Genomic DNA, 25,756 nt, shown 5'->3' on the forward strand with positions numbered 1-25,756 from the left:
AGATACAGCCTTAACTTTGTAAAGCCTAAGAAATTTGTTTTCTCTCTCTCTCTCTATATATATATATATATATATATATATATATATATATATATATATATATATATATATATATATATATATATATATATATATATATATATATATATATATATATATATATATATATATTATGACAACACTGCAGAAATTACACTTTGCTAAAATGTAAGTAGTGAGTGTACGGCTTGTATAACAGTGTAAATTTGCCGTCCCCTCAAAATAACTCAACACACAGCCATTAGTGTCTATACCGCTGGCAAAAAAAGTGAGTACACCCCTAAGTGAAATGTCCAAATTGGGCCCAATTAGCCATTTTCCCTCCCTGGTGTCATGTGACTCACTACTTTTACAAGGTCTCAGGTGTGAATGGGGAGCAGGTGTGTTACATGTGGTGTTATCGCTCTCAATCTCTCATACTGGTCACTGGAAGTTCAACATGGCACCTCATGGCAAATAACTCTCTGAGGAGCTGAAAAAAAAGAATTGTCGCTCTACATAAAGATATCCTAGGCTATACGAAGATTGTCAGGACCCTGAAACTGAGCTGCAGCACTGTGGCCAAGACCATACAGTGGTTTCACAGGACAGGTTCCACTCAGAACAGGCTTCACCATGGTTGACCAAAGAAGTTGAGTACACGTGCTCAGCATCATATCAAGAGGTTGTCTTTGGGAAATAGATGTATGAGTGCTGCCAGCATTGCTGCAGAGGTTGAAGGGGGTGGGGGGTCAGCTTGTCAGTGGTCAGACCATATACGCCACACAATGCATTAAATTGGTCTGCATGGCTGTTGTTCCAGAAGGAAGCCTCTTCTAAAGATGATGCACAAGAAAGCTTGCAAACAGTTTGCAGAAGACAAGCAGACTAAGGAATGGATTATTGGAACTGTGTCCTGTGGTCTGATGAGACCAAAATAAATGTATTTAGTTCAGATGGTGTCAAGCTTGCGTGACGGCAACCAGGTCAAGAGTACAAAGACAAGTGTGTCTTGCCTATAGTCAAGCATGGTGGTGAGAGTGTCATGGTCTGGGGCTGCATGAGTGCTTCTAGCACGGGGGAGCTACAGTTCATTGAGGAAACCATGAATGCCAACATGTACTGTGGCATACTGAAGCAGAGCATGAACCCTTCCCTTTGGAGACTGGGCTGCAGGCCAGTATTCAAACATAACAACCTCCAAGAAAACCACTGCCTTGCTAAAGAATTGAGGGTAAAGGTAATGAACTGGCCAAGCATGTCTCCAGACCTAAACCCTATTGAGCATCTGTGGGGAATCCTCAAATAGAAGGTGGAAGAGTGCAAGGTCCCTAACATCCGCCAGCTCTGGGATGTTGTCATGTAGGAGTGAAAGAGTACTCCAGGGGCAACCTCTGCTCTGGTGAAATCCATGCCTATGAGGGTTAAAGCAGTGCTGGAAAATAATGGTGGCCACACAAAATATTGCAACTCTGGGCCCAATGTGGACATTTTCACTTAGGGATGTACTCACTTTTGTTGCAAGCGGTTTAGACATTAATGGCTGTGTGTTCAGTTATTTTGAGGGAAGAGCAAATTTACACTGTTATACAAGCTGTACACTCACTACTTTACTTTGTAGCAAAGTGTAATTTTTTAAGTGTTGTCACATTAAAAGTTCTAATGAATTACAGACAGTTTTTTACTTAGAGCTATATGAGTAGAGATGTGCTTGCAATTAGCACTGGATTCAGTCCGAACCCAGAAGTTGTCTGTCAGTGCCTGACCAATGAATCAGTGCCAGGCAAATTTAATTGTCCTAATATAGCCATGTGGCCATATTGTGCTAATGATGCCAATGATGCCAGGAACAATGATTTCCCTTTTTGTGTACACGCTGATATGCCCAGAAATGATTGTTGCCTTCCGGGTTTGGCCAAACCCAAGTTTGGACTACACTCAAGCTCATCACAGCATGCTATAAACTTTGGGTCTATTTAGCTTAGACACATTTTTAATAAAGGAGCACATAATAATTAGATTTTCATCTTGTGCAGGACTCGGACTAATGGGCAAAAAACTGGATTTGGAACTGAAAGTCTTCTTCTGCGGGGATGCACAGTTCGAAACACAGAGGAGGCAATTGGCGTAGTCATTTATGCAGGTAATGTCGCCTTTTGAGGAATTAAATTTAGATGGATATAGATTTATGAATGGATATAGATTATATCCATCATCAGTTGAAAAAGAAAGTGGAACTTTTGTTTATTACAATTTGAATAAGTGTGAAAGTGCTAGAACTTGATAGGCAATCTAGCACTTTCCCCATTGAGGAAATACACTGTCTCTCTTTGTTGTGGTGACCAATGGCGGGGGCAGAAATCGAAAACATTACAATTGTCAATGGAACAGAAGGGGAGGAAAACTATTTTGGTGCATATTACAGTCAAGGGTATAAGCAGTCTTGTTAAGATTTATTGTGGATGACAATATATCTGCTATGTATGATTAAGAGCTTGAGGTTCTAATTTATTGCAGCAATATGAAATGCTAGCTACTGTAGCCTATGCACTATGGTTTTCATTTTTTTTGCACAATGTAGGAACTAATCTGGTTTAGAATATCCATTGAGAAACCTGCCATTTCATTATAATACATTTTTTTTAAACATGACAGCGTTTATTCAGTTTTATGTATTCTTAAAGTGCACCTGTTCCCAGACTATGGACATTGAATTATTAAAATATCCTATCAAGCTCCTGCTTTCTGTGTTGTGAAAAAAAATGTATTTACAATACTTGTAGAGTATGCAGAACTAAATAGATAGTATAGATAGTAATAGATGCAGAGATGAACGAGTGCTTTTAAAGTGTTTTTACTGTTTGTTCAGAATATGTAAATCCTTAGTGTACATGATCTGGGTGCTGGTTCACTTTAAGATATAGACACTATTGTCTGAAAAATTATTTTTTTTCCCATGCTGTGTTGATACATCTAAATATGACTCCTGTTCTAAATAAAGGCTAGGGACCTTTACTTTATAGAAATAAAACTATCGGTATGTTTCACATTTCTTTAGGACTTTGTTTGTCGATAGTAGAAAATGCACTTTTGCTTTTTAAAGTTCATTTATCTTGTATTGTAAAAATACAGGTCTAGCAAAATACTGACTGACAAGTGTCTCTTTACTGCCCTTTCCAACTTCAGAGTTAAGCCAGGTACACACAATCAGCTTATCGGACAAATTTTTATCTGATTTTTGTTGCATGCTGGTCCCATATCGAAGGTGGAGAGGTTGCTCAACATATGAAAATTCTTGTTTGACTGCAGAAATGATGTAATGTGTTGAATTGTTTTGTATGTGTTCTTTCGTTTCTGAGCATGCGTAGTCTTGCTTATGATTTTTTTTCGGACAAAATCTGTACTCATTAAACGAAAATCGGATGTTGTGTTCACATATGAAATTTTTTTATAGCCTGCTAATCAATTTTTTGTCGTCTGAAAATTTGGAATCGGCTGTTGAAAGCACCATACTAATGATCTGAAAATTTGCAGATTGTTGAAAGGAAATTTTACTTCAGATTTTCATATTGTGTGTACGGGCCTTAAGACTCTTCTTTTTTCTGATTCTGGTAATGATCCTTAGGCTAAGTTTGCATGATTGCTGTTTGCCAATGAGAAGCCTTTTTTTTAAGATTTGTTTTTCTTTTTTGCCTCTGTAATTTAATACATGGTGTTACAGTTTCTAAGACAGGAGTGGGGGTAGGCAAGCAGATTATGCAGAGGCAAAGAAATGAATTGTTCTTTCAACTTTTCACCTGCTGGTCATTTGTTCAGATTATGTAATTTGTTGTTAACTGCTTTCAACTTTGTTACTCATTAATAAAAATAAAAAAACAAGAAACAAATAAATAGGATTTTTTGGGATTCAAAAGCACATTAGGTATGTGAAATGGGCAACTGCACTGCCTGCCCCCTTCTGCCCTTCACTGCCATGTTCAGATCTTCTGCTATTGTGTATGGAATTCTGTGAATAGATCATGAACCGTTGAATGATAGGATCATCTGCAGCCATTCATAGAATGTGATGCATTGTTGGAGAGTAGTAATATTCATTTTTTTGAATGGCGGGAGGGCAGAAGGGGGCAGGTCAGTGGTGCTATTTTTTTCTGTAGCAGCCATTGCTGTTAAGATTAACTGAGTCGGAAGGTAGCTGTTAGGAGCATTATCCAGTAGTATTTGGCTTTTAAGGAGACACTACAGGGATAATTTATAGCAGTTGCAGATAATGGGATACAAACATTACACATACTGCCTAGTGTGTTTGGTGCTATAAAAGTGAGTACACTCCTCACATTTTTGTAAATATTTAATTATATATCTTTTCATGTGACAAAACTGAAGAAATTACACTTTGCTTCAATGTAAAGTAGTGAGTGTACAGCTTGTATAAAAGTGTACATTTGCTGTCCCCTCAAAATAATGACAACAAAAGTGAGTACAATCCTAAGTGAAAATGTCCAAATTGTCCCCAATTAGCCATTTTCCCTCCCCGGTGTCATGTGACTCATTAGTGTTACAACGTCTCAGGTGTGAATGGGGAGCAGGTGTGTTAAATTTTGCGTTATCGCTCTCAGTCTCTCATACTGGTCACTGGAAGTTCAACATGGCACCTCATGTCAAAGAACTCTCTGAGGATCTAAAAAAAAGAATTGTTGCTCTTATGAAAGATAGCCTAGGCTATAAAAAGATTGCCAATACCCTGCAACTGAGCTGCGGCACAGTGGCCAAGATCATACAGCGTTTAACAGGACAGGTTCCACTCAGAACAGACCTTGCCATGGTCGGACAAAGAAGTTGAGTGCACATGCTCAGCGTCATATCTAGAGGTCTTCTTTGGGAAATAGATGTAGGAATGTTGCCAGCATTGCTTCAAAGGTTAAAGGGGTGGGGGTCAGCCTATCAATGCTCAGACCATATGCCACACACTGCATAAAGCAGTGCTGGAAAATAATGGTGGCCGCACAAAATTTTGACACTTTGGGCCCAATTTGGACATTTTCACTTAGAGGTGTACTCACCTATGTTGCCAGCGGTTACGACATTAGTGGCTGTGTGTTGAGTTATTTTGAGGGGACAACAAATTTACACTGTAGCAAAGTGTTTTTTCTTTAGTGTTGCAACACGAAAATCTATAATGAAATATTTACAAAAATGTGAGGGGTGTACTCACTTTTGTGAGATACTGTGTGTGTATATGTGTGTGTGTGTATATATATATATATATATAATCTGACTATGAAAGGACAGGCACACTCTGCACTGTGGGGTTGATTTAGGCTCCGTTCACATCTAGGCATTGCTATTTTACAGGCGTGTTTTCAGGCATTTTTGCAGCGTTTTTGTACTCTGCCAAAAAAAAAAAGAAAAGCTCAAGTACTTTTTTAAATGATGGGCATTTTGCTCAGATATGAACAAGAGCTATTGAAATTAATGGGATTTGTCTTGTTGAACATTTTAAGAGCTGAGGATTAGAGCAAAAAAACACCTACATGTTAATTGAGCCTTACTACAAAATTTGGTGCAGTTGTGCATGGAAGCTGTTGTGATGAGCTGCACCAGTTTTAGTAAATAAACTCCCTTGCAGGGGCGGACTGACAACTCATGGGGCCCCCGGACAATGGTAGATTATGGGGCCCCCAGGAAATCAGAGATTATGGGGCCACGCAGTAGACACAAACACACACACACAGTAGACAATCACACAGTATACACAGACATGTTTCTATTGGCTGAGAAGGTACTGGAGAGGTGGGGCAGCTATAATCTCTGGATTTTTAGACCAAAAGGATGTCGGTAAGGGACAGTTTAGAGACAGATGTAAAAAAAAAACAATACATATTTTTTACATACTGTCCCTGGTTTACTGAGGCTGGCAACCCTGATGGGGGCCCACTAGTGGCATGGGGCCCTCGGGCAGTGCCCGAGTGGCCCAATGGTCAGTCCGCCCCTGCTCCCTTGTGTTTAATTTAATATCAAGCATGCAAACTGGCCACACCAGCACAAATCTGCTTCTTTGCTTGATGTGGTCAGAATTATACTGGAAGACATGTAAATTATAGTATAGCCAGATAATTCATAGTAAATGGGACTGCAGTGACACAAGTGGAAAAATGTCAGACACTTTCTTAATAAAGGAATGGATTCATGCAATATCAGTTTTAAAATTTACATGCACTGCAAGGGATTATTAACCTCACTGGCGGAATTCCCAAGTCTGACTTGGGGTCAGATTTTAGTACCAAAAGCGGTAAACCGGAGCCAGACTCAGGATCGCAGCACAGGATCCATGTAGAGGTTACTTACCCTGTCCCCTGGATCCTGCAATGTCTCCCCGCTGTGATCTGCGAGCTGCCGTGTCTCGCTCAATCTGTCACAGTGCCCGGCTTCGTTCCCTGCGAGCATTGTGATGCACGGGAACGGAGTTCAGCACCAAATTCAAATAGTAAAAAACGCAGTATAGATAGAGTATACTGTAATCTTATAGATTACAGTACTGTATCAAATAATTACACATCTCTTTTGTCCCTAGTGGTTTGTCCAGTGTCCTGCATGCAGTTTTATATTATAAATACTGTTCTTTATGCCAGGAAACTGGAGATTGTCCATAGCGACCAAAAAATGTCCTTTTACGTCAAAAGTGCTTTTAGACCAGCTAGAAAACAGCAATAATAAATTAGAATCACTCACAGAATTGAGCGATAGTGATTTGTGGGGAAATTCATCATCAAATACTAAAAGTAATGACAGCGACAATTCTGCAATTTGAGCAAATTTCAGTGTTTTTGATTTGCTTACATTATTGAATAATTTTTATTATTATTATATTATTATTTGTTATTTATGATTTCGTATTTCAAACTTTATCATACCTGGGATGTCTGCTAGACTCTAGTTTGAAAAGATTTAAGAGAGTTATTTCTAAGAATTACAGGCCTACAATATAAAACGCCAAATTTCCATGCAAAATAATGGTACAGCTTTCAGCACCTAAAATCTGAAATAATCATATTGCCAGGGAGGTTAAAAGAAAGAAATCTCTAGTTTTGAGTTTTCATATTATCAGCAATTTGATTACCCTGGCTCCCCATCAGTGCCAATATTACCTATTCCTGCTGTAGACAGGTAGCTAAGTGCTGTTCTATAGCCAAGTGAAAATAGTTTGTGTCTGAAATTAAACTTGGACAAAAGAAACTAGAAATACCTTGCTGAGAATGAGCAGAGTATCTCGTATGCACTAATGAACACATTTAGTCCACTTGATGAAACACTATAGCAGTGTCCAGCTGTTTGCTTGAAAATGTAAAACTGTGGAGGTCAGAGCTGTTTCAAGCTCACTTACCAGTAAATCAGCAATTTACAGCAGGGAACCTTTCCCACAATGAATAGATTTGCACTTGCAAATTATAAAGTGAAATTCCATTGTATAGGTGTGTTTTTCAACTCTGTTCAGAATTGCACAATGTTTATGGAAATCTTTGTCTTAAAGGATAACTGTAATTTTTAAACAATTAGGTCTGTAAAAGTATACTTATTATGCATCATTTATCAGTCCTGCACAACTTTGGATTTAAAGGAAATTTACAGTCTTATCAATGTTTTATAGATATACTGTACATGTAAGAGAAATTTGCTTAACGAAAATCCTATCGATATTTACTCCCTTGCATGTATTAATTATTAATACATATGTACATGAGGACAGTTACATTTGCATATTAAAAACGGACTCAACTTCCTTCTGAGCAAAGTTACACAGTAGTTTGCATCTTCATGTTGTAAGTCTGAGGTCGCGTACACACGGGCGGACTGTCTGCCCAACTTAGTCCGCTGAACAGTGTTTCAGCGGACAATCCGCTCGTGTGTGGGCTTCAGCGGACTTTTTCAGCGGACAGTCTGACGAACAAAGTCTTACGGAATTTCCGTAAGACAGTCCGTTCAAACTTGGTTTTGTCCGTCCAAACTTGGTTTCAGCGGACAGTCCGCTCGTGTGTAGGCAAGTTGGACGGACTAAGTATGGCGCATGCTCAGAAAGGATTTACACGGCCGAAGGTTGCATTGCAGTGTATAGGACGTCGTTTTTCTAGTCCCGTCGTACGTGCTGTACACGTCATCACGCACGCTTTCAGCGGACTGTCTGCTCATCGTGTGTGGTCAAGTCCGTTCATGCTAATTTTGAACGGACTGTCTGTCGGATTGTCTGCCGAACTTAGTTGGGCAGACAATCCGCCCGTGTGTACGCGGCCTCAGTCACCAAACTCTTTGAAATCAATGCACTTCCCTATACATCCTGAAAGCTTGTACATGTAATTAAATTGGAATGGGACATGTGTACCACCCTTGAGCAAAGAGATGGAAATACAATGTGGTAGCCCTGGAAAACATCTACAAAAGGTTAACGAGCTTGTACCTGACAAATATACTCCTTCATCCACCCAGTCCTTTTGCACTTCTAGAGGCTCAATGCCTCATATTTGGTGAACATGTCCCAAAGCCATGATCAATGAGTTTACTGCTGTCTTTAAAGCAGTGAGAAATCTCGAAATAAAACGTTTATTATATTGCATCGTTAAAACAGTATTAAACCCAAAAGGAAACATTTTATTATATTCAGCTTACCAATTCTTAGGTGTGATGGCTGCATTTGTTTTCTTTTTTTAGGCTTTATTTTCTTTATTTTTATTGGGTGATCTGGTTAGTAAGTCTGTTTTAGTTTTAACAGAACAAGCTATCCTGCAGATGTAGCAGTTAGTGTTGAGACAAGCCATTTACCACTTCCAGGGGTGCTTACAATGATCAGCTTTTATTCTTTTAAAACCTTTATCCCAAAGGAAAAAAAAAAACTGTTAATGTAACTTCTTGTGTGATTGCAGTGTCCGCTGAAGTTTGGCTTCAGCTTGTTAGTATATCTAAAACCCCCCTCCTGCCAGACTGACAATACTGTTGTCCCAAGATGGCCCTGTGCTCCTCATCCAGAGTGAAGGTGTTACTGGCCAGATCACCAGGCGAAAACCGAGAAAAAACAAGACTAAAAAATGCGCAATGTATTACATTTTTGGTTTTGGATTTAATACCTCTTTAATGCTACCCCATTTTTTTTTTTTTATAAAAATATGATCTCTGTGGGTAGAGTGTTGACTCGATGGGTTTGATTATACTCGATCTCCAATATGACCTGTTTTATTTTGGTGACATTTCCCCCAGTGAGCTTTACTTCCCTCTCCCCCTTTTTTTCCTGGGGGATCCCTTATTTTTATTTTTTCCTCTTTTCCCCAACCCTTCTACTTTTACTGTCCTCTTCATCCTGCTTTAATGCTTTTCTCTGTTCGCACCATAAACCACAGGCCTATAAAACTTCCCTATAAGCACCTGATGAAAAACCATTCGAAAGAATTGATGTAATGCCCTTACATCCCATTAGACCAGCTACAATTTCATTATCATTCCAAAGCACTGGAGAAGCCAAGACTAAACAAAATAAACTGAAACGACTCCCCCATCCAAGCATTTGATGTGAATGGGGGAATCCGTCCTGCTGTGCTATTATATTCTGACAGCAGGGGGGCTCTTCTGCGGTCAGAATACACAAATCATTGGCTACAGCTGTTATTTGAGTAGCTTTTATCCGACAGGGCAGTTGAAGAGAAGTTGATTGACTTCTGTTAAACTGCAGCCACCACACATGGATCGGAGTTCACTGCTGAATTGGCCAAATGTTGACCCATCTATGGCCACCTTAAAGCAGAGTTCCACAAAAAGTGTAGCTGTGACTTTTAATATTAACACACTGACCTGTCCTGTGGTATCGTATTGTATTTTCTTTGGTTCTCCAAAGGTTTTCACATTTTTAATTTGAGAATCTTAAGATTTTTTTATTTTTTTATGTATAGAGGAATATCTTTTGTATGTTGTTTTTAGTTTTAATAACTTATTTAGCTGTGATAACATTAGGTATATGCAGCTCATAAATATCTTAAAAAAAATTATAAATAAAAAGCTTTTACAAGGATTTGCAAATCTTGCCACAGAAGTTGTTCTGAAGGGTCAGAATGGTTAATTAATACATTTGATTCTTCTTGATTGCTATGAAACACTAAGCTACATGCTGAGACAGCTATGTAAAATGTGTGCATATATAAATACATTTATTTAAATCCCTGCTATTTCTGTCTTTTTTTCCCCCCAAGGACATGAGACCAAAGCAATGTTGAACAACAGCGGTCCAAGATACAAGCGCAGCAAAATTGAAAGACAAATGAATATCAATGTCTTCTGCTGTGTGGGCCTCCTTTTCATCATGTGTCTCATTGGAGCTCTAGGTTTGTGGGTTCTTTTCCTATTATAATAGTATCTTCTTTGTTTTATTCCATGGCAAACCATTTTTTTTTTTAGCTTTTATTGATCAACAACCTATTTGTTTGAGGACATATAAGCAACAGGCAGAAAGTAATATGTTAACTCCTGTATGCCAGCTTTCCAAGCACATATCCCAGTATTTCTGATCTTGGGTTCCAGAAAGATGAAAGGTATGGTCCAATTTTTCCGAGATTAAGCTGCTGTGATTACTGCTAAAAGGATTTCCAGAAAATGGCAACCTGAACATCTTTGACCAGTGCACCAGAAGTACTTAGCTCAGGGCTTGCTCAGCTAGCGTACAAATTTAGGTGCTATCATTTCTTGGTTACATTTTTTATAACCTTTAGATGAAACTCTGGCAATGTCTATACATGGCATACTTTTTTCAAAAGTAGAAGGTTTTTTTCTTCTGAAGTGCAGAATATTAGAAACGCACAGCTACTGTATAAACTATTTTATACAGTAAATGTTTGGCACATATTATTATTATTATTATTTTACAGGATTTATATAGCGCCAACAGTTTACACAGCACTTTACATCATTAGGGCAGACCGTAAAATTACATTACAATTCAATACATGGGGAATAAGAGAGCCCTGCTAGTTAGTGCTTAGTAAGTAAGTAAATTTGGCCCTTGACCACTTTAGTGATAATATTCCATTGAGCATCCAAAGGTAAATATACACAGTACACATTGTGTTCTCAACCTACCTCATAGAAATGCTCATGGTATGTCATAGCCACCTTGGCAAAATAAAATTTCAAGGTGTTAATTTGGCCTTTCCTCAAACTATAATGAATACAACATTGAACTGTAACCATCATTATACCATGCTTACATTGAGTCCACATGCCCAGTATAGCAAAGAACAATACTCGGGATACCACATTAGGACACCAGTTAACATTCATTTTTATCTGAAAAAAAGATACAGTTGTGATTTTTTTTATTATACTGCTTTAATGAAAGCTCAAGATCATGTGGATCATATCATATACAAATATCCATTTGGAAATGGGAGGAACATTTGTGGAAATACCTTCATGATACCACAGTCAATACATTTTTTTTTTTTTTGCAGGGTATGGTATTTGGTATGGAAAGTTTGTTATACATCCTCTTTTTGATGTTCCAAATCCTGATGGAAGTTATCTTTCTCCAGCACTTGGTGGTTTCTATATGTTTTTGACCATGATTATCTTACTACAGGTAAGGCGGGCTACATTTAGGGCTTACTTTTGTAGTTGCTTTCAAAGTAATTGTATGGCAGTTATAAAACTAATGCTGTAAAGGGTTTACGGGAAGTAACGTTTTATTGTATTTTAGAAGTGTAATTTTTTCTAGAGCACTACAAAAAATTGTAAAAAAAAATATTATGAAAGAGGAGAGCAGTGTAGGTACCTACCATATTTGCATGAATACCTAGCCATCCAATTAGGAAAGATTTTAGTGCATTTTAGAAACCGAATGTTTAATGCATACTCATGTGCTAAGAATGGCTTTACATCATCTTTCAAAATACCTTAAAACCACTAGTGCTGGGAAAAAAGGGGAAATCCTACCTACTCTGACCAATACCTCTCCAGTATGCTGTGTTTTTCACTACAGAGGCTATTTATGGCGTTCTCTGGGTCTCTGTGGCATCATAGTGTAAGGCTGTTTTCATGACAGGGCTAGCTTATTAGACTTTGAAAAAAGTGATAGACATAAATGTTATACAGTATATCAGTAAAAATGACATCATATTCACCCATAATGCAGTCTCCATACAATGGCCATATACAAAATGGGCCTGGCTTAACCACTTGAGTCCCTAGACCTTTTTTTTCGCCCCCTAACCTCCCCTGAGTCCCAAAGCGTTTTTTTTTTTTTTTTAACATTTCTGAGATGTTTTGCTCTGCACATGCAATTTTTTAGTGTTTTTAGGATACCCGAACATATAATATATGGCTTTTTTTCAGGACAGATAATACTTAAATTTGCTTAATTTGTATAAATATATTTCCTTAGAGATTTTTGGAAAGTGAAACATTTGAAAAAAAGTTTTATGTTAATTTTTCCAACCTAACATTTACATATAGTATTTTTCACAACTCCAGATACTTATCCTTCTAAAATAAAAATAAGAGTAATGCCCTGTACACACGACCAGTTTTCCCATCGGAATAAACTCTGAAGGTTTTTTTGACGGAATTCCGCTGAAACTGTCTTGCGTACACACCATCACACCAAATTCCGACCGTCAAGAATGCAGTGATGTACTACGGGACTAGAAAAGGGAAGTTCAATAGCCAGTAGTCAATAGCTTCTGTCTCGTACTTGCTTCAGAGCATACGTAATTTTTGGTACGTTTGAACAGCATACAGATGAGTGGTTTTCCTGAACATGTTCTCTTTCTAGGTCTATCAGAATTTTCGTTGTAAAAAGTCCAATGGAGCATACATACATTACAGAATATCCGATGAAAAGCTCCCGTCTGACTTTTTCTGTCGGACATTCCGCTCGTGTGTAGTCATAAGATTGCATTGGTAGAGCTCAATGTGAACTTGTGTGTTTTATTGTAGAAGAGCTTTAGGCTACATTCACACAGGCAATTAAGGCCAGTGCAAATAGTAGTGGCAAGAATCAGAGATTTCTGCTGAGACTCTCAGCGGGTAGGTGCAGGCCACCGGCCCTATTCACTAAAAGAAGGGGAGGACCAGAGAAGACCAGATCAAACAGCCTTTTTACACAATGCAGAGAATTAAGCCCTTCGGTTCCACGGTGAGACTCCTATCACACTGAGGCAGTTTTAAGGCATTTTAGCGCTAGAAATAGCCTCTAAAAAGCACCTGAAAACTGCCTCCCATTCTGTGCATTGAGTGCTTTTGTGGTGCGCTCGCGTGACGCTAGAAAAAGTCCTGTAAGCAGCATCTTTGGGGTGGCTTGGGAGCGCTATAAATAGCACTCCCAAAACACCCCTGCCCATTGAAATGAATGGGCATCGCTTCCAAAGCGCCACTAGCACCCGAAACGCGCAGCTAAAACGACAGGCGCTTTAGCCCTGTTTTAGCAGCGCTGCAGTGTGAAAGGGATCTTAGTATACCAAATATGCTTTACTACCTAGAGAAACTGATTTTACTGTTTTGGGTTTTGTAACATTTTCAAGGGGGGAATATATTGTTTTTTTTTTTTCTTTACACTTTTTGTCTTCATGGGGTGGAGGTCTGATTCTGGTTTGTGGGGACCTGATCTAGACCTCCATGCAGCTGTGCAGGAACAGATAATTTCTAATATAGAAGTGACCAATTGCTGTCAGGAAAAACTGGACAGAGTTGCAGCAGCTGTGCCTGAACCTCCATAATTAGAGGATGTGCCATGACTTCACTTTTAATGTCACATCACTTCCAATGTAAACACAATCAGCGGAATGTATCAAAACTGGAACAGCTTCTATTAATTTTCAAAAATTTAACAAGCTTAAGTTAGAAGCTGACTGGTTTCCATGCAGAGCTGCTCCAGGGTTTGTCTGCTCTAGTTTTGATCCCTTCCCCACAATGTTTATAGTGATCTGCTACAAGGGCTTCTATTGAGTGCTGTGTAACTTCTATTGAGTGCTGTGTAACATGATCTGAAGCTGAGGAGCTGATCTTTTCAGCTCCTGGGCATAGTGCTGAATGCAGGCTGTCACTGACACTGTCATTTTAAAACCCCTCCTGAGACTCCAGTGATTTTATTTAGATGGAATTTAATGCTTCATGTCTTACTTGTTTCAAGACATGGTTGAATATCACTCTTCAAAGATATCATAAAACCACATAATTTAAAAAAAGGACAATGCATACCCTATTTATGCTCTGTTAGAACACAAACTTTTCTCCAAGATATATGTACACTTTATATGTATACATGTGATGAGGTAGCATAATTTGGAACATTATAGGTCCAAAATAGGCTCTGCCCCAAATTCCTTTTCAAATTACATCCCTTCAACAGGATGGTGGATCATTCCTAGGATTTTGGGATAATTGCCATTGCCAACTGCTTTGCTCTTTTATTTCAATTAGTGGGTTTTGTAATAGGCATTCTCATTAAATCTGAGGTTCTGCGCAGTAGAAGTATTGTACCCCTTGTATGGCAAAATGACATCAGAATTGTTTTAGATGGCATAGAACGCAGACACTTGTTGATTATTGATTTATCTTTACTTCTAAAAAACTAACAACTACTTATATTTTTTGTTTTAAGATCCTAATTCCTATTTCACTCTATGTGTCCATTGAGCTGGTGAAACTCGGCCAGATTTATTTCATCCATAATGACATTGACTTATATGATGAGGAGATTGATATGTCTGTACAGTGTCGGGCATTAAATATCACAGAAGACCTTGGTCAAATCCAATACATTTTCTCTGACAAAACAGGAACTCTGACAGAGAACAAAATGGTTTTTCGCAGGTGTACAATTGTGGGAAATGAATACTCTCATCAGGAAAATGGTAAGTCTCCTATTTACACATCCAGGCATTAACAAGGAACATTATTAAAATAGGAAGGTACTGCAGAAAGTTCACACCTAATTCAGAATGCGTAACTGCATCTACAATTTTTCAGTCATAAAAGAAAGAATATGTCTGTTCTTTCCTTTCAAACATCCCATCAACCAAGAGTCATGGCAGCTGGGATGGATAGGGAAAGAGCTAAAGGCTCTGTCCAGTTTTATATGGTGAAGTGTGTGGACAAGACCAGGATTACCAAAATTTAAGCATATGGCACCAACATCTCTTCAATGTCAATATAAGAAACAAGGAAGAGGAGATACCAGACCTTAAATGTGTCAGTTTTACAAATTCATATGACAACATTAATTAAAACAAAATATGTATTTACATCACATAGAAAAAGGTTAAAAACACTGAAAACAACACATCAGCATCCATTTGAAACAAAAGGTGCTAAAAAGTGCTATTTGATAAATTACATTGCTGTTTCCAGGCTTTTTTTTTTCTACATATTTCGCAAAGAGACTTCTTCAGGAAGAGGTGTGGTATAGTAGGCTACTAAATAAAATTAAATTAAATTAAAAAAGTATATATATATAAAAACTGTACATAGATGTAATTGAACATCTACATATAGGCGTCAAACAAATGTACAACTATATAGAAATCACACCATCCAGATACAAGTTCCCAAGAAAAAGGATTCCTACCTTAAAATAATAAGGTAAAGAAACCAAAGAAGGCGAAGTGTTGTGAGTCAGGAGTCTGTTCTAAGTGGCACCATATGCTCAACCAATTATGTTCTGATCATCCATATACATCAGATCTCCCACAGAGAGAGGTATATATGTACCAAGAATTCAATTGGTGCACAAATACATCCTAAAAAATAATAAAGCTCATTGAGTGTAATCTATATCACAGTCGTCATTCATTGTCCCTTACTTGTTTGGAGAGTTCCTTGGTCTTCATGGCAGTTTTTGGTTAGTGGTGCCTCTTGCTTAGGTGTTTCAGCCTCTGGGGCTTTACAAAAAGGTGTGTATATGTAATGACAGATCATGTGACACTTGGATTGCACACTTCTGAAGGTAACTGGTTGCTCCAGAGCTTTCTATGGGCTTCATAACAAAGGGGGTGAATACATACGCACATGCCAATTATCAATTTTTATTTCTGAAAAATAGTTTAAGGTATATATTTTTCTAATTTTACTTCACCAACTTAGACTATTGTGTTCTGATCTATCACATATAATTCAGATAAAAAAAAAAAAATTAATTAAAATAAAAATGGGGAGAACAACCCCCTATTTTTAGGACTTTTACGGCACGTACACAATTTCAAGTTTTAAAATATAACAACATTTATTACACACAAAATATAAATGTATGTTGAACACAACAAAAGAACATGTATAATAATCAAAGCACAATTAAAAATACATACACATGATATCCATAATAGTAATGCCAATCATAGATAGAAGGTCACCCATATGACACGAAGTAGGCCACGATGCTCAAAGACCCTACGCGTTTCGGAGCAATCTTTGTCTCCTTCATCAGGGGGTATAGAGCACAAAGGGCACATTATATGGAAAATTACAGAGACAGATGCATGTAATGAAGGTAATTAAAAGAAACAAAACACAAGCAAATATCCTGCTGGGAGTTCCAGTGCACCAGCATGAGTAGTATACGGCTGGGGAGGCCTAAAGCAGGGGCCTCAAACCCCTGTCTGTTAATGTGGGAAGGGCTGTAGGATGCAAGCGAGGGGGCACCGAGGCGTAGATGGCGAGGGGTCCTAAAAGCCCAAACACCTCAAGAGCAACAGCCCCGTCCGTCCAACAGCATCCAGCGATGATCACGGAATGCCCAATTTTGTTATATTTTAAAACTTGAAATTGTGTACGTGCCGTAAAAGTCCTAAAAATAGGGGGTTGTTCTCCTTGATTTGCTGTTTATACTGGATGTGGCACAACACTACCGCACACAAATGCTGAGTCATCATTTGATTAAATTAAACTAAAGGCTGTAATTTAACAAAATAGGTAAAAAGCCAAGGGGGTGAATACTTTTGAAAGGCACTGTGTATGTGTGTGTGTGTATATGTATATGTATATGTATGTATGCATATATATATATATATATATATATATATATATATATATATATATATATACACACACACACACACACACACATCAGTCATATTAATCTGGATAAAAAAGTTTATTCATTGATACATCTAATATATTAGTAAAAAAAAAAAAAAAGGAAGAACAGAAAGGGGAACTAAAGGCCCAAGTACATATGCAAAACATATCACATAAACTTCAAATGCATTATCACATATGTAGTACGGGATCTGCCAACATGTTTTGCGCTAATCAACGCTTCCTCAAGACTTGTCAACAAAATATCTAGTATATGTACAAACAGAACAAAATTAATCATTATATATTAGAGCATATATTCAAAAATCTGTCTCTTTTGGGGACAAGTTTTTGCATACATGTATTTGAATGTATGCTCTAATATGTAATGATTAATTTATATGTTTGTACATATACTAGATATTTTGTTGACTCACATAGGGATAATCGAGCCTTGAGGAAGTGGCAATTACCGCAAAACATGTTGGTCCCGTACTACATATGTGATACTGCACTTGATGTTTATGTGTTTTACATATGCACTTTACATTTTAGTTGCCCTTTCTGTTCTTCCTTTTTTTAACTAATATATTATATGTATCAATGAATACAAATTTGTATGTGTATTAATATGACTGATGTATCTTTATGATATTCTAAACATTCAGGGTTCATGAAGTTGATAGACTTGTGTCGTTTTTCAAGTTAACGATGTAATTTTATCAAGTAAGGCTTAACTGAGTCAAATCACACCCCAATACAAAAAACTTTTTTTCATGGGTATTTTATTTACTCATTTTCAATTCATCGTATACCTAAACTGTATAGTGCGTGTACGATATATTCTTTATTAGAAGTTTTAGTACTTCTAGAACAAAGAGCATATGATGTTTAAATATCATGCATGTTACAGGTTTTCTGGTTTTACATATATTTTCCAAATTTGAATAGACAAAAGTATAACAGATGTTTTAAGTATTTATTATGCATCTGTCCCCCTACGTGTGAAAGACAGTTAAAAAGAAGCTTCTCATAATTGCACTGTGCCTCTTGCTATCAAACAAACTGAAGAAGAGATTAGCTAGAAACCACACTGTCATTTTTACTTTTTTTCACACAACAACCATACAGAAAAAGCTGTTCACATTTCAGCAATGAATTTAATTAGTGATTTAATGTTAGTTTTTTATTCACAGCCAAGCGTCTAGAAACTTACAAAGAAGAGGATTCAGATGACGAGGATTTGGCAAAACTAAGGAATTTGTCCTTGTTTGATCTTGAGGCTGGAAATCAGTCCACCGTGAGACATAAAGGCACACGGGCACTTAGACGGTGCCACAGTGCTCGACCAAATATTCAAGGGCATTTTAGGAAAAAATCAGAAGGACGTTTTGATATTTCACAAGTGGCATTTAGCAGTCCCATTGTAAGTATTTTATTTACATGGATATTTCACTGTTCAGTTCAGCATTGCATGAATAGATGTGCCTTTTACAGACTGGCCACACACAAACTGCTAATTTAAAGTATTCTGCTAAGGTTTTTTTGTGTCCTAACCAGCCACTGTGTTCTGCATGGCACACCTCAGCATTTCTGAATCAAGAGGAAACAAAGCCATCATTATGTCGAGGGTAGGTTGGTAACAATCATAGTGTTTTTTGGGTATTGAGTCCTACATTGCTACTTTCCATACAACTTCTTACTCCTTGCGTGGAAAAATGATAAATGATTTCATAGCTCCAATATCAACTTTGGGCCCCAAGGTAAATGTTGTTAGCTTGGGGCTCAATAGAAAACATTGTCATTCCTTATGTAAATGGTGATAAAAAGATTAATCCCATATATGAATCCTCCTATAGAAATAATGCGTGAAGGTCCCTGATTTTTTTGCTTTCCTTTTATATCACTTAAATGTACAGCACTGCTGTACATGGTGGACTAATGAAAAGCCTGACTAACCTCAGCAGCTGGATCTGTAGCAGCACTGGGGTCTATGAGACCTGCATCATCTAAATCTTTAGTGGCCCAGAAGTAGAGTGAGATCTGTATTAATTCTGACATGCAAACAAACTTGTTTTTAGACACCCTAAAGAGTGCCTGCATGATGAGGGTTTGCACCAGAGACTAAAGCCTTGTACAGTAGCTTTGTTCGTTCAACCCAGCAGGGGTGAATGAAGAAAAACTCACAGCTCAGGAGTAGCTGCTGTACTAACAGTCCAACGTTAGTGCTACAATTTCCACTGCTGTGCTATTGTGATCTGAGTGGGGGATGGCCCCCCCCCGCCAGCACTCTATGGTCAGCGTTCTCAGACGTTGGTTAATGGTGCTGATTGAGAGCCAATCAGCAGACCTTTTTCTGTCACGCCCCTTCGGACCAACTCCAGTATACATGGGCCGAATGTCACCTGGTTTCTATTGAACTGACCAATGCCCCCCAACATTCAGGCCTGTGTGTACTAGGTTTAAGGCATGTTTATTGTTCCAAACCTGTTAGGGTTCTCTTTCATGGAGTTGGACTTTAAAACTACATGCAGCTTCCTAGATTGTATTGACTCCTAGATTATATAGTGGCTTGTTCTTCTTTACAATAAAACAAAGTGTTGACAGTCAAGAGCATCTCACTGCTTCACTGGGCCCTAATAAAGAAATAATGTCATTGTGCAAGTAGCTCAGTTACATAATCAATCTGCTGATAGTTGGTTTGCAAACAGGATTTGTCCAATCTTGCTGTCCCTTTTGGCAGTTGTGTTTCCTGTTATTTATGTCCCTGTGTATGGTTTAGATGGAATTACAGGCACATGTGCAATAATTTTCAATGATAACCATTTTGCCTGAGGAATCATTGTTACACACTGAGAGAATAAATATATATTGATTACGGACCACGTTGTTACGGGCAGCAATGTCTGCATATAACTGTGAAATAAGGAATGAAATACTGTAATTTGTAAGAATGAAATAAGACAGATTCACTACTCGACAAAGCCATTGCTTTCTTGAACAGCTGTTAACAACATCAGTATCCAGCATCATTAAACAGAATCAGTATCTCAGTAACCCTCCTGCAGGATACAAGCACTTTTTGATAGTAATTCTCTGCCCATTTTCCAAAGCTAGTTTAAGCCATCAAAATTAAAGCGTAAAATATAGTGTTTGAATTCAAACAAATGATTGCTTAATTCCTTCTAAGAATTGTTTATTCATTCTACACAGTTCTACCTAATAAATAACTATATTTTACACAGACTAAGGAACCTCTCTCAAATATAGAGTTACAGTTTTGGCCATCTACTTGGTTAGTTTTTGCCCCCTTCCTCCCCATATTTTATTTTCCTTAATTGTTATTCCTTCTATACATTCATATCTCAGAAATATGCTATTTTCTATTATCAAATCGTATGTACAAAATGATTAAGGGGATTAGTATATGGCTATAATAATGAAACGGGCAATAATGATGGTAAAGCTACTGATGAAGAATGATCCAACCTTATCTATGGAACTATTTCTCAGAATGCCTTTGCTGCCCCCTTCAATCATACAGTTCCTCTTGCAAGCAATAGTCTGATTAGTAAGTGATCCACAAAAAGCAATCAGCAATTGAGAGAGCAGGTATTGGTATCATATATAGGCTCAGACCTGAATCAATATTTGGAAATGTTTTTTTTAGAGAGAACAAGTACAAACAGTCCAAAAAAGCGTCAAGGCTAAGACTAATAAAGCATAATAAAGTGGGACAAGTGAATGCTGCAATAGCTATTAAAAGAACTGATAGCATATGAAAACATCAACACCTTATTATTTAGAAATGTATATAGATGGTGGAAAATAAGTGTATAAGTAACGATGCATAGTCAAGGTGCCGATTAATTTGCCTTTGCTGTTTAATTATTCCAAAAATTATTCAAGCTGTTTAGATTGTTCGGGTGTTTTCTGGAATTTCCCATCTCCTGCACACCTACATATAGACAATTCTCAATTAAACGTAACCATTTAGGTTTAATGAATATTTAAACAGGATAAGCAGAGGAGGATAAACAATAAGCAGAGACTATCGGACAAAGGAGGTTAGTCTGAAATGCAGGTATATGCAGATATACACTCCAACTTCTGCCAGAATAAAAATTTCATATATCATTCTATATTTTTGGAGAGCAGTCCATCAAGCATTTTTTAGCAGACAGTTTTGCATGAAAATTGAGCATAATTAAGCATAACAATGCAAGAAAGCAGGGCAAAACAGGAAGAAGCACTGGCCTTATGCTAAAAGTTCTTGTTAATCCTCCCTCTGTCCTAGAAAACTTTAAACCGGTAAGGTAAAATACGTTTTATGATACAAAGTTCACTCTGAGACTTTCTGCAGATTCTTTTAAATTAATTAAACAGTCCTACCCATTCATCAGACCTCCTGTTGGTGCCTCTGATGGAATCCATTGTAAAATTCACTGCCTCCTCGGGAGCCTCCTCGGGCACCCCAGGACATCTACGGTAAAACTCACAGTAAAACTTTAATTTTGAGTTTGACCCGGACCTCTTGGAATTCTATAGGAATTCTATAGGACCAACTGTCCAGCTGACCTACACTCGGCTGGCTCCACTGCTATCACCTCCGCGTCTTGGCTACGTGACACCCTCAGCCGGCAGCCTGGCTACCTCTCCGCCTCTCTCCCAGACATGGTAGGGAGATACATCTACTGGACCCCTCGGATGTCTCAGCGAGAGTCAAGCAGATACTGCAGCGGCTTCTCTTTTCTCTCCTCCCAACACTGGCTCCAGCTCTGGCTGGAGACAGGGGGGTCAGACCAGAAGCCGCAGCCTCTAGCTTTTACTTTTTCTCTCGCCTCTTACCAGTAGCAGACTGCCATATGCCACAACGGATGAATCTCATCCAAAACCGAGGAAAGCTATACCGAAGGCCAGAGAGGAGCAAGTCACAAGCAGACAGTGGGTTGCAGTCTCGTGATATCAAGCTTTGCACAGGTTTGGTAAGGATTCAATACTTTCCAGTCTCTAGTCGCCTTCCAATCACTTCCCAAGCACCAATGCAGCGCAGGTTTGTAAACATAGCAGCATAGGACAGCTTAAATAGGCATAACAGGTTTTGTAGAGCCCTCGAACAACCTTGTACTCGCTCAAGGTAGTGCACGGTGCCTCACAGCAGGTTCAAACTTAGTTCCATCTTGCGGCTCCACCCCCCTCCTAACCTCTCTCAAATATAAGGTGAATATAAAACTCTGTGTTATTACAAATCTTTTATTTTTGCTGCAGTAATATCAATTATTAAATGTATGACGACTTCCCTGAATGCAATGGTTTATTGCAGGGGTGGGGGTGCCCTGACCCTAATTCTAAGGGAAGCAGGGGAGCATAGTTTGGCACCTTTGCCCTGGGCGCTGGATGACCTTGTCTCGGCACTGCCTCCAGGAAGGTTTACGCAAAAGTTATAGCATCTACAAACTATGGGATATTTTTTTTTTTTTACTAGTAATGGCAGTGACCAGCGACTTATAGTGGGACTGCAATATTGTAGCGAACAGTCAGGACATTAACTGACACTTTTGACACTTTTTGGGGACCAGTGACACTAATACAATACTAATCACTGCTAAAAATATACACTGTCACTGTACTAATGACACTGGCTAGGAAGTGGTTGACATCAGGGGTTGACATGGAGGGTTAAATGTGTGCCTGATCAGTGCTTTACTACTGTGGGGAAGGTGCTTGTACTAGGAGAAGGCATGGATTGGTGCTCCTGCTTAGCAGAGACACAGAATATATGTCTTCTGTAGTGACAGAACGATGCTCTGGCTTGTTTACAAAGACAGACTACCATCCTCCTTGTAGAAAGAAAGAATATGTGAAGGGGCGAGTGGCGCTACCTATATGTCAAATAGTGCTCTACCAAATCACTCTATAGTGACTAAGTATTAAAAGACACAGTGTTTTTGAGGAATAAATTATAACAAAAGGTGATAGTGTAATAGTTATCATACCTCACCTACCCCATTAGATTAGTACTAAAACCCTCTAGGTGTGGACATCAATTCTACACAGGAGAGGTTATCACCAAAAATATAATGGCTTACAAATAAGTGTATAAAACATCCAGACATGAATATCATGATAGTATAGTGATCCTCTGTTGGTAACAGTGTGTATATTGTCCAAACCCAAAATACAGTATGTGAGTGAACCCAAAAACTAAATCCAAATAAAAATGCAAAGAATCGCACCAAAAAACAAATAGGTTATAAAAAATTGCACCAAAGTCACACAAGAATGTAATTATCGCACCATATACAAAAACATATAGTTATATACATATAGTGTCCCAATCATAAAGTCAAGGTGTATATAAACCCAAAAGGCAAAAAAAAACTAAAAAATTAAAAAAATGGCACCAAAAAGTGAAAAAATGCAAAAATCGCACCAAAATTAAAGATTACACCAAGATGCAGTTTATCGCACTGTGTACAGAAAACACATGGGTGCATTCATCCCAATGAAGGTGACTGTTCATGTTTAGAGGAGTTGTAGCAGGTGACTTTAATGATCACATAATCTTGACAGGTGACTTGCATGCTCCCCCTCAAGGGCCCCCACTCACCAGCTCCTTAGGTTGCCAGGTAACCACTGATGTCAGCCTTTGCAGTTCCTCGAGCAGCCTTGGGATAGCCGGATTGTGATAGATGTAATTTTCATAATCCTCATCAAAAAGAGAAATTGGCTCCCATAGTGCAGTATAACCAAAACATCCATTTATTAAAAGATTATTTAAAAAAATGTATAAAAGCAAACAGACAAAAAATGCAGTTCATGCCTAGTTCCATCGCCCTGCTGGTATAAAGCATAGGCAACCCAGCTATAGGTGGACAGCATGCACTCTGGTTGCATTCCACCCACTCGCTCAGCTTCCTAGAAGTCACGTGATGTGTGTAGTGACACCGTATGCATTTTGTCATAGACATCTTCAGCTGCGAATCCTTCTTGTGTATCGAAGCATCAGTGGGTGCCAGTGGACTTCAAGTCCACTGTGGCTGCCGACCAGCTCCGGCTGTGTCTAATCTGGCGTGCACCCCCAGACCCGGAAGTGCAGGATCACGCACTGAGTATGTGATCCTGCGCAGTAGAGTTGCCTTGCTGCCGTATATATACAGTATACGGTTTAGGGGTTTAGGATGCTGGGAGGCGGGGCAGGGTTTATGATCATGTGACCGCTATGACTGGAAAGCTCTGATCGCATGTAACAATGGGAGTTTTCTGTTAGCCGCCGGTAAATGTGCTCAGAGCCAAGGCCCACCTGCTGAGAGGCCGCATATTTGTGTGCAGCCAGCATCAAGAGGTTACAGAGTATCTGTCCTTTTAATGGTATTTATATTGGTTTTCCTCCACTATCAGGGCAATTTTGTTAATGTATGACTACTACACCTTACTTAAAGACATCTCACCATTTACATTGCCTAATTATCCCCTTTTCTGGTGTGAGGTACTGGGCAATTATTTTTCAATGCTTGCAGCATCTACAAAGTCGCTGCAAAAGGTGGAGCAGGGACCTTAATCACGCAGCGCCATTAAAGGTACAGTTTTCCATTAGCCTAGGGATTGATTAAAACAGCTGTGTTTTAATTTTTACATTTTTTTTGTGTGTCTGTCTTGGTCCTGTTGGGAAACGTTTCTTCCTGCCCAAAATATACAACTAGAAATGAATGCAAAACTCTCCAGAATGAAGGAGCTTCCCTCAATGGCACTATACCCAAAGTAGAAATTATAGTATTGATTAGAAGAATATATTTGAAAACAAAGATTTTCTTGAGGACATGAGGATCAACAGTTTCCCCTGTATTTCCTGAAGCTGTACTGCACTACTGGTCAGGTGTGGTGTCAGAAAATACAGAGGGTAAACTTTACCTTTGCCTTTTGCCACTTTTTGACATCATAAATTATTCAATATCTGTAGAATTTAGAATTGTACCGTTATTTGGTGGACTTGACCTGTGGTGGAATCTATTATAGACCTAATTGAAGAATGTTTGTGCATATCCATCAGTTTTCTTGCTGTCAGCAAATCTGATATCTGCTTTTTCAAGTTATTCATTATAAATGTCACCCATACATGCAAGAATTCCTGCATAGTTTATTTTCCTGAATTCATTTTACTATTTTTACATCATTCTATAAGACAGTCCGTACACTGAGGCCAAATAATATAGATTTTTATCCTTTTGTTCTTAATGCACTCAATGTGCCCCAGCAGTCTCCGGAGAACATTTACAATAAGGCAATCATAATATATATTTTAATTAAACCAAGGCTATATTAATCGGTATAGACTCTTTCCCTTTAAACCTCTAAGCACATGTCTGCGTTCACAAGAATCCTTTTATCTCCATTATGTAATTAAAAGGCTTTCTGTGAATGAATAGCACGTTGCTAAATTAAGTGCTTCTAAGTTAACAAGCCAAAGTCAGACATTTATACAGTGCACAATTGACTATACAAGTCATGTATGAGGAACTACAGCATTTTAACTTGATTAATTATGTATAATGTCATTGTACTGTAACCGTATTTACAAATTAGTTTTATCTTCCACATTGCAGTTCTTTTAATTGTTTGATGGATCGTCGCTAGCATGTACATCTGGGGCAATATTCATCTTTTTTTGGGAAGTTAATAAATTGCTAATGATCTTTTCTTT

At 38.3% G+C, this 25,756-nt stretch overlaps 1 protein-coding gene across 2 annotated transcripts in view; it reads left to right on the top strand.

Moving 5' to 3' along the window:
• Positions 1 to 25,756, top strand: part of ATP10B (ATPase phospholipid transporting 10B (putative)) — a 673,184-nt gene that overhangs the window by 602,867 nt on the left and 44,561 nt on the right. For both annotated transcript variants that reach the window (XM_077474114.1, XM_077474115.1), the window contains 5 exons: positions 2,055 to 2,161; positions 10,245 to 10,376; positions 11,499 to 11,626; positions 14,645 to 14,897; positions 18,252 to 18,481. In XM_077474114.1, the coding sequence (XP_077330240.1) occupies positions 2,055 to 2,161; positions 10,245 to 10,376; positions 11,499 to 11,626; positions 14,645 to 14,897; positions 18,252 to 18,481 (850 nt within the window). The remainder of the gene's footprint in view (positions 1 to 2,054; positions 2,162 to 10,244; positions 10,377 to 11,498; positions 11,627 to 14,644; positions 14,898 to 18,251; positions 18,482 to 25,756) is intronic.

Source organism: Lithobates pipiens, unplaced genomic scaffold (genome assembly GCF_037356315.1).
Source record: "Lithobates pipiens isolate NorthernLeopardFrog02 unplaced genomic scaffold, aLitPip1_a1.2 Scaffold_8, whole genome shotgun sequence".
NCBI classification, from domain to species: Eukaryota; Metazoa; Chordata; class Amphibia; order Anura; family Ranidae; genus Lithobates; species Lithobates pipiens.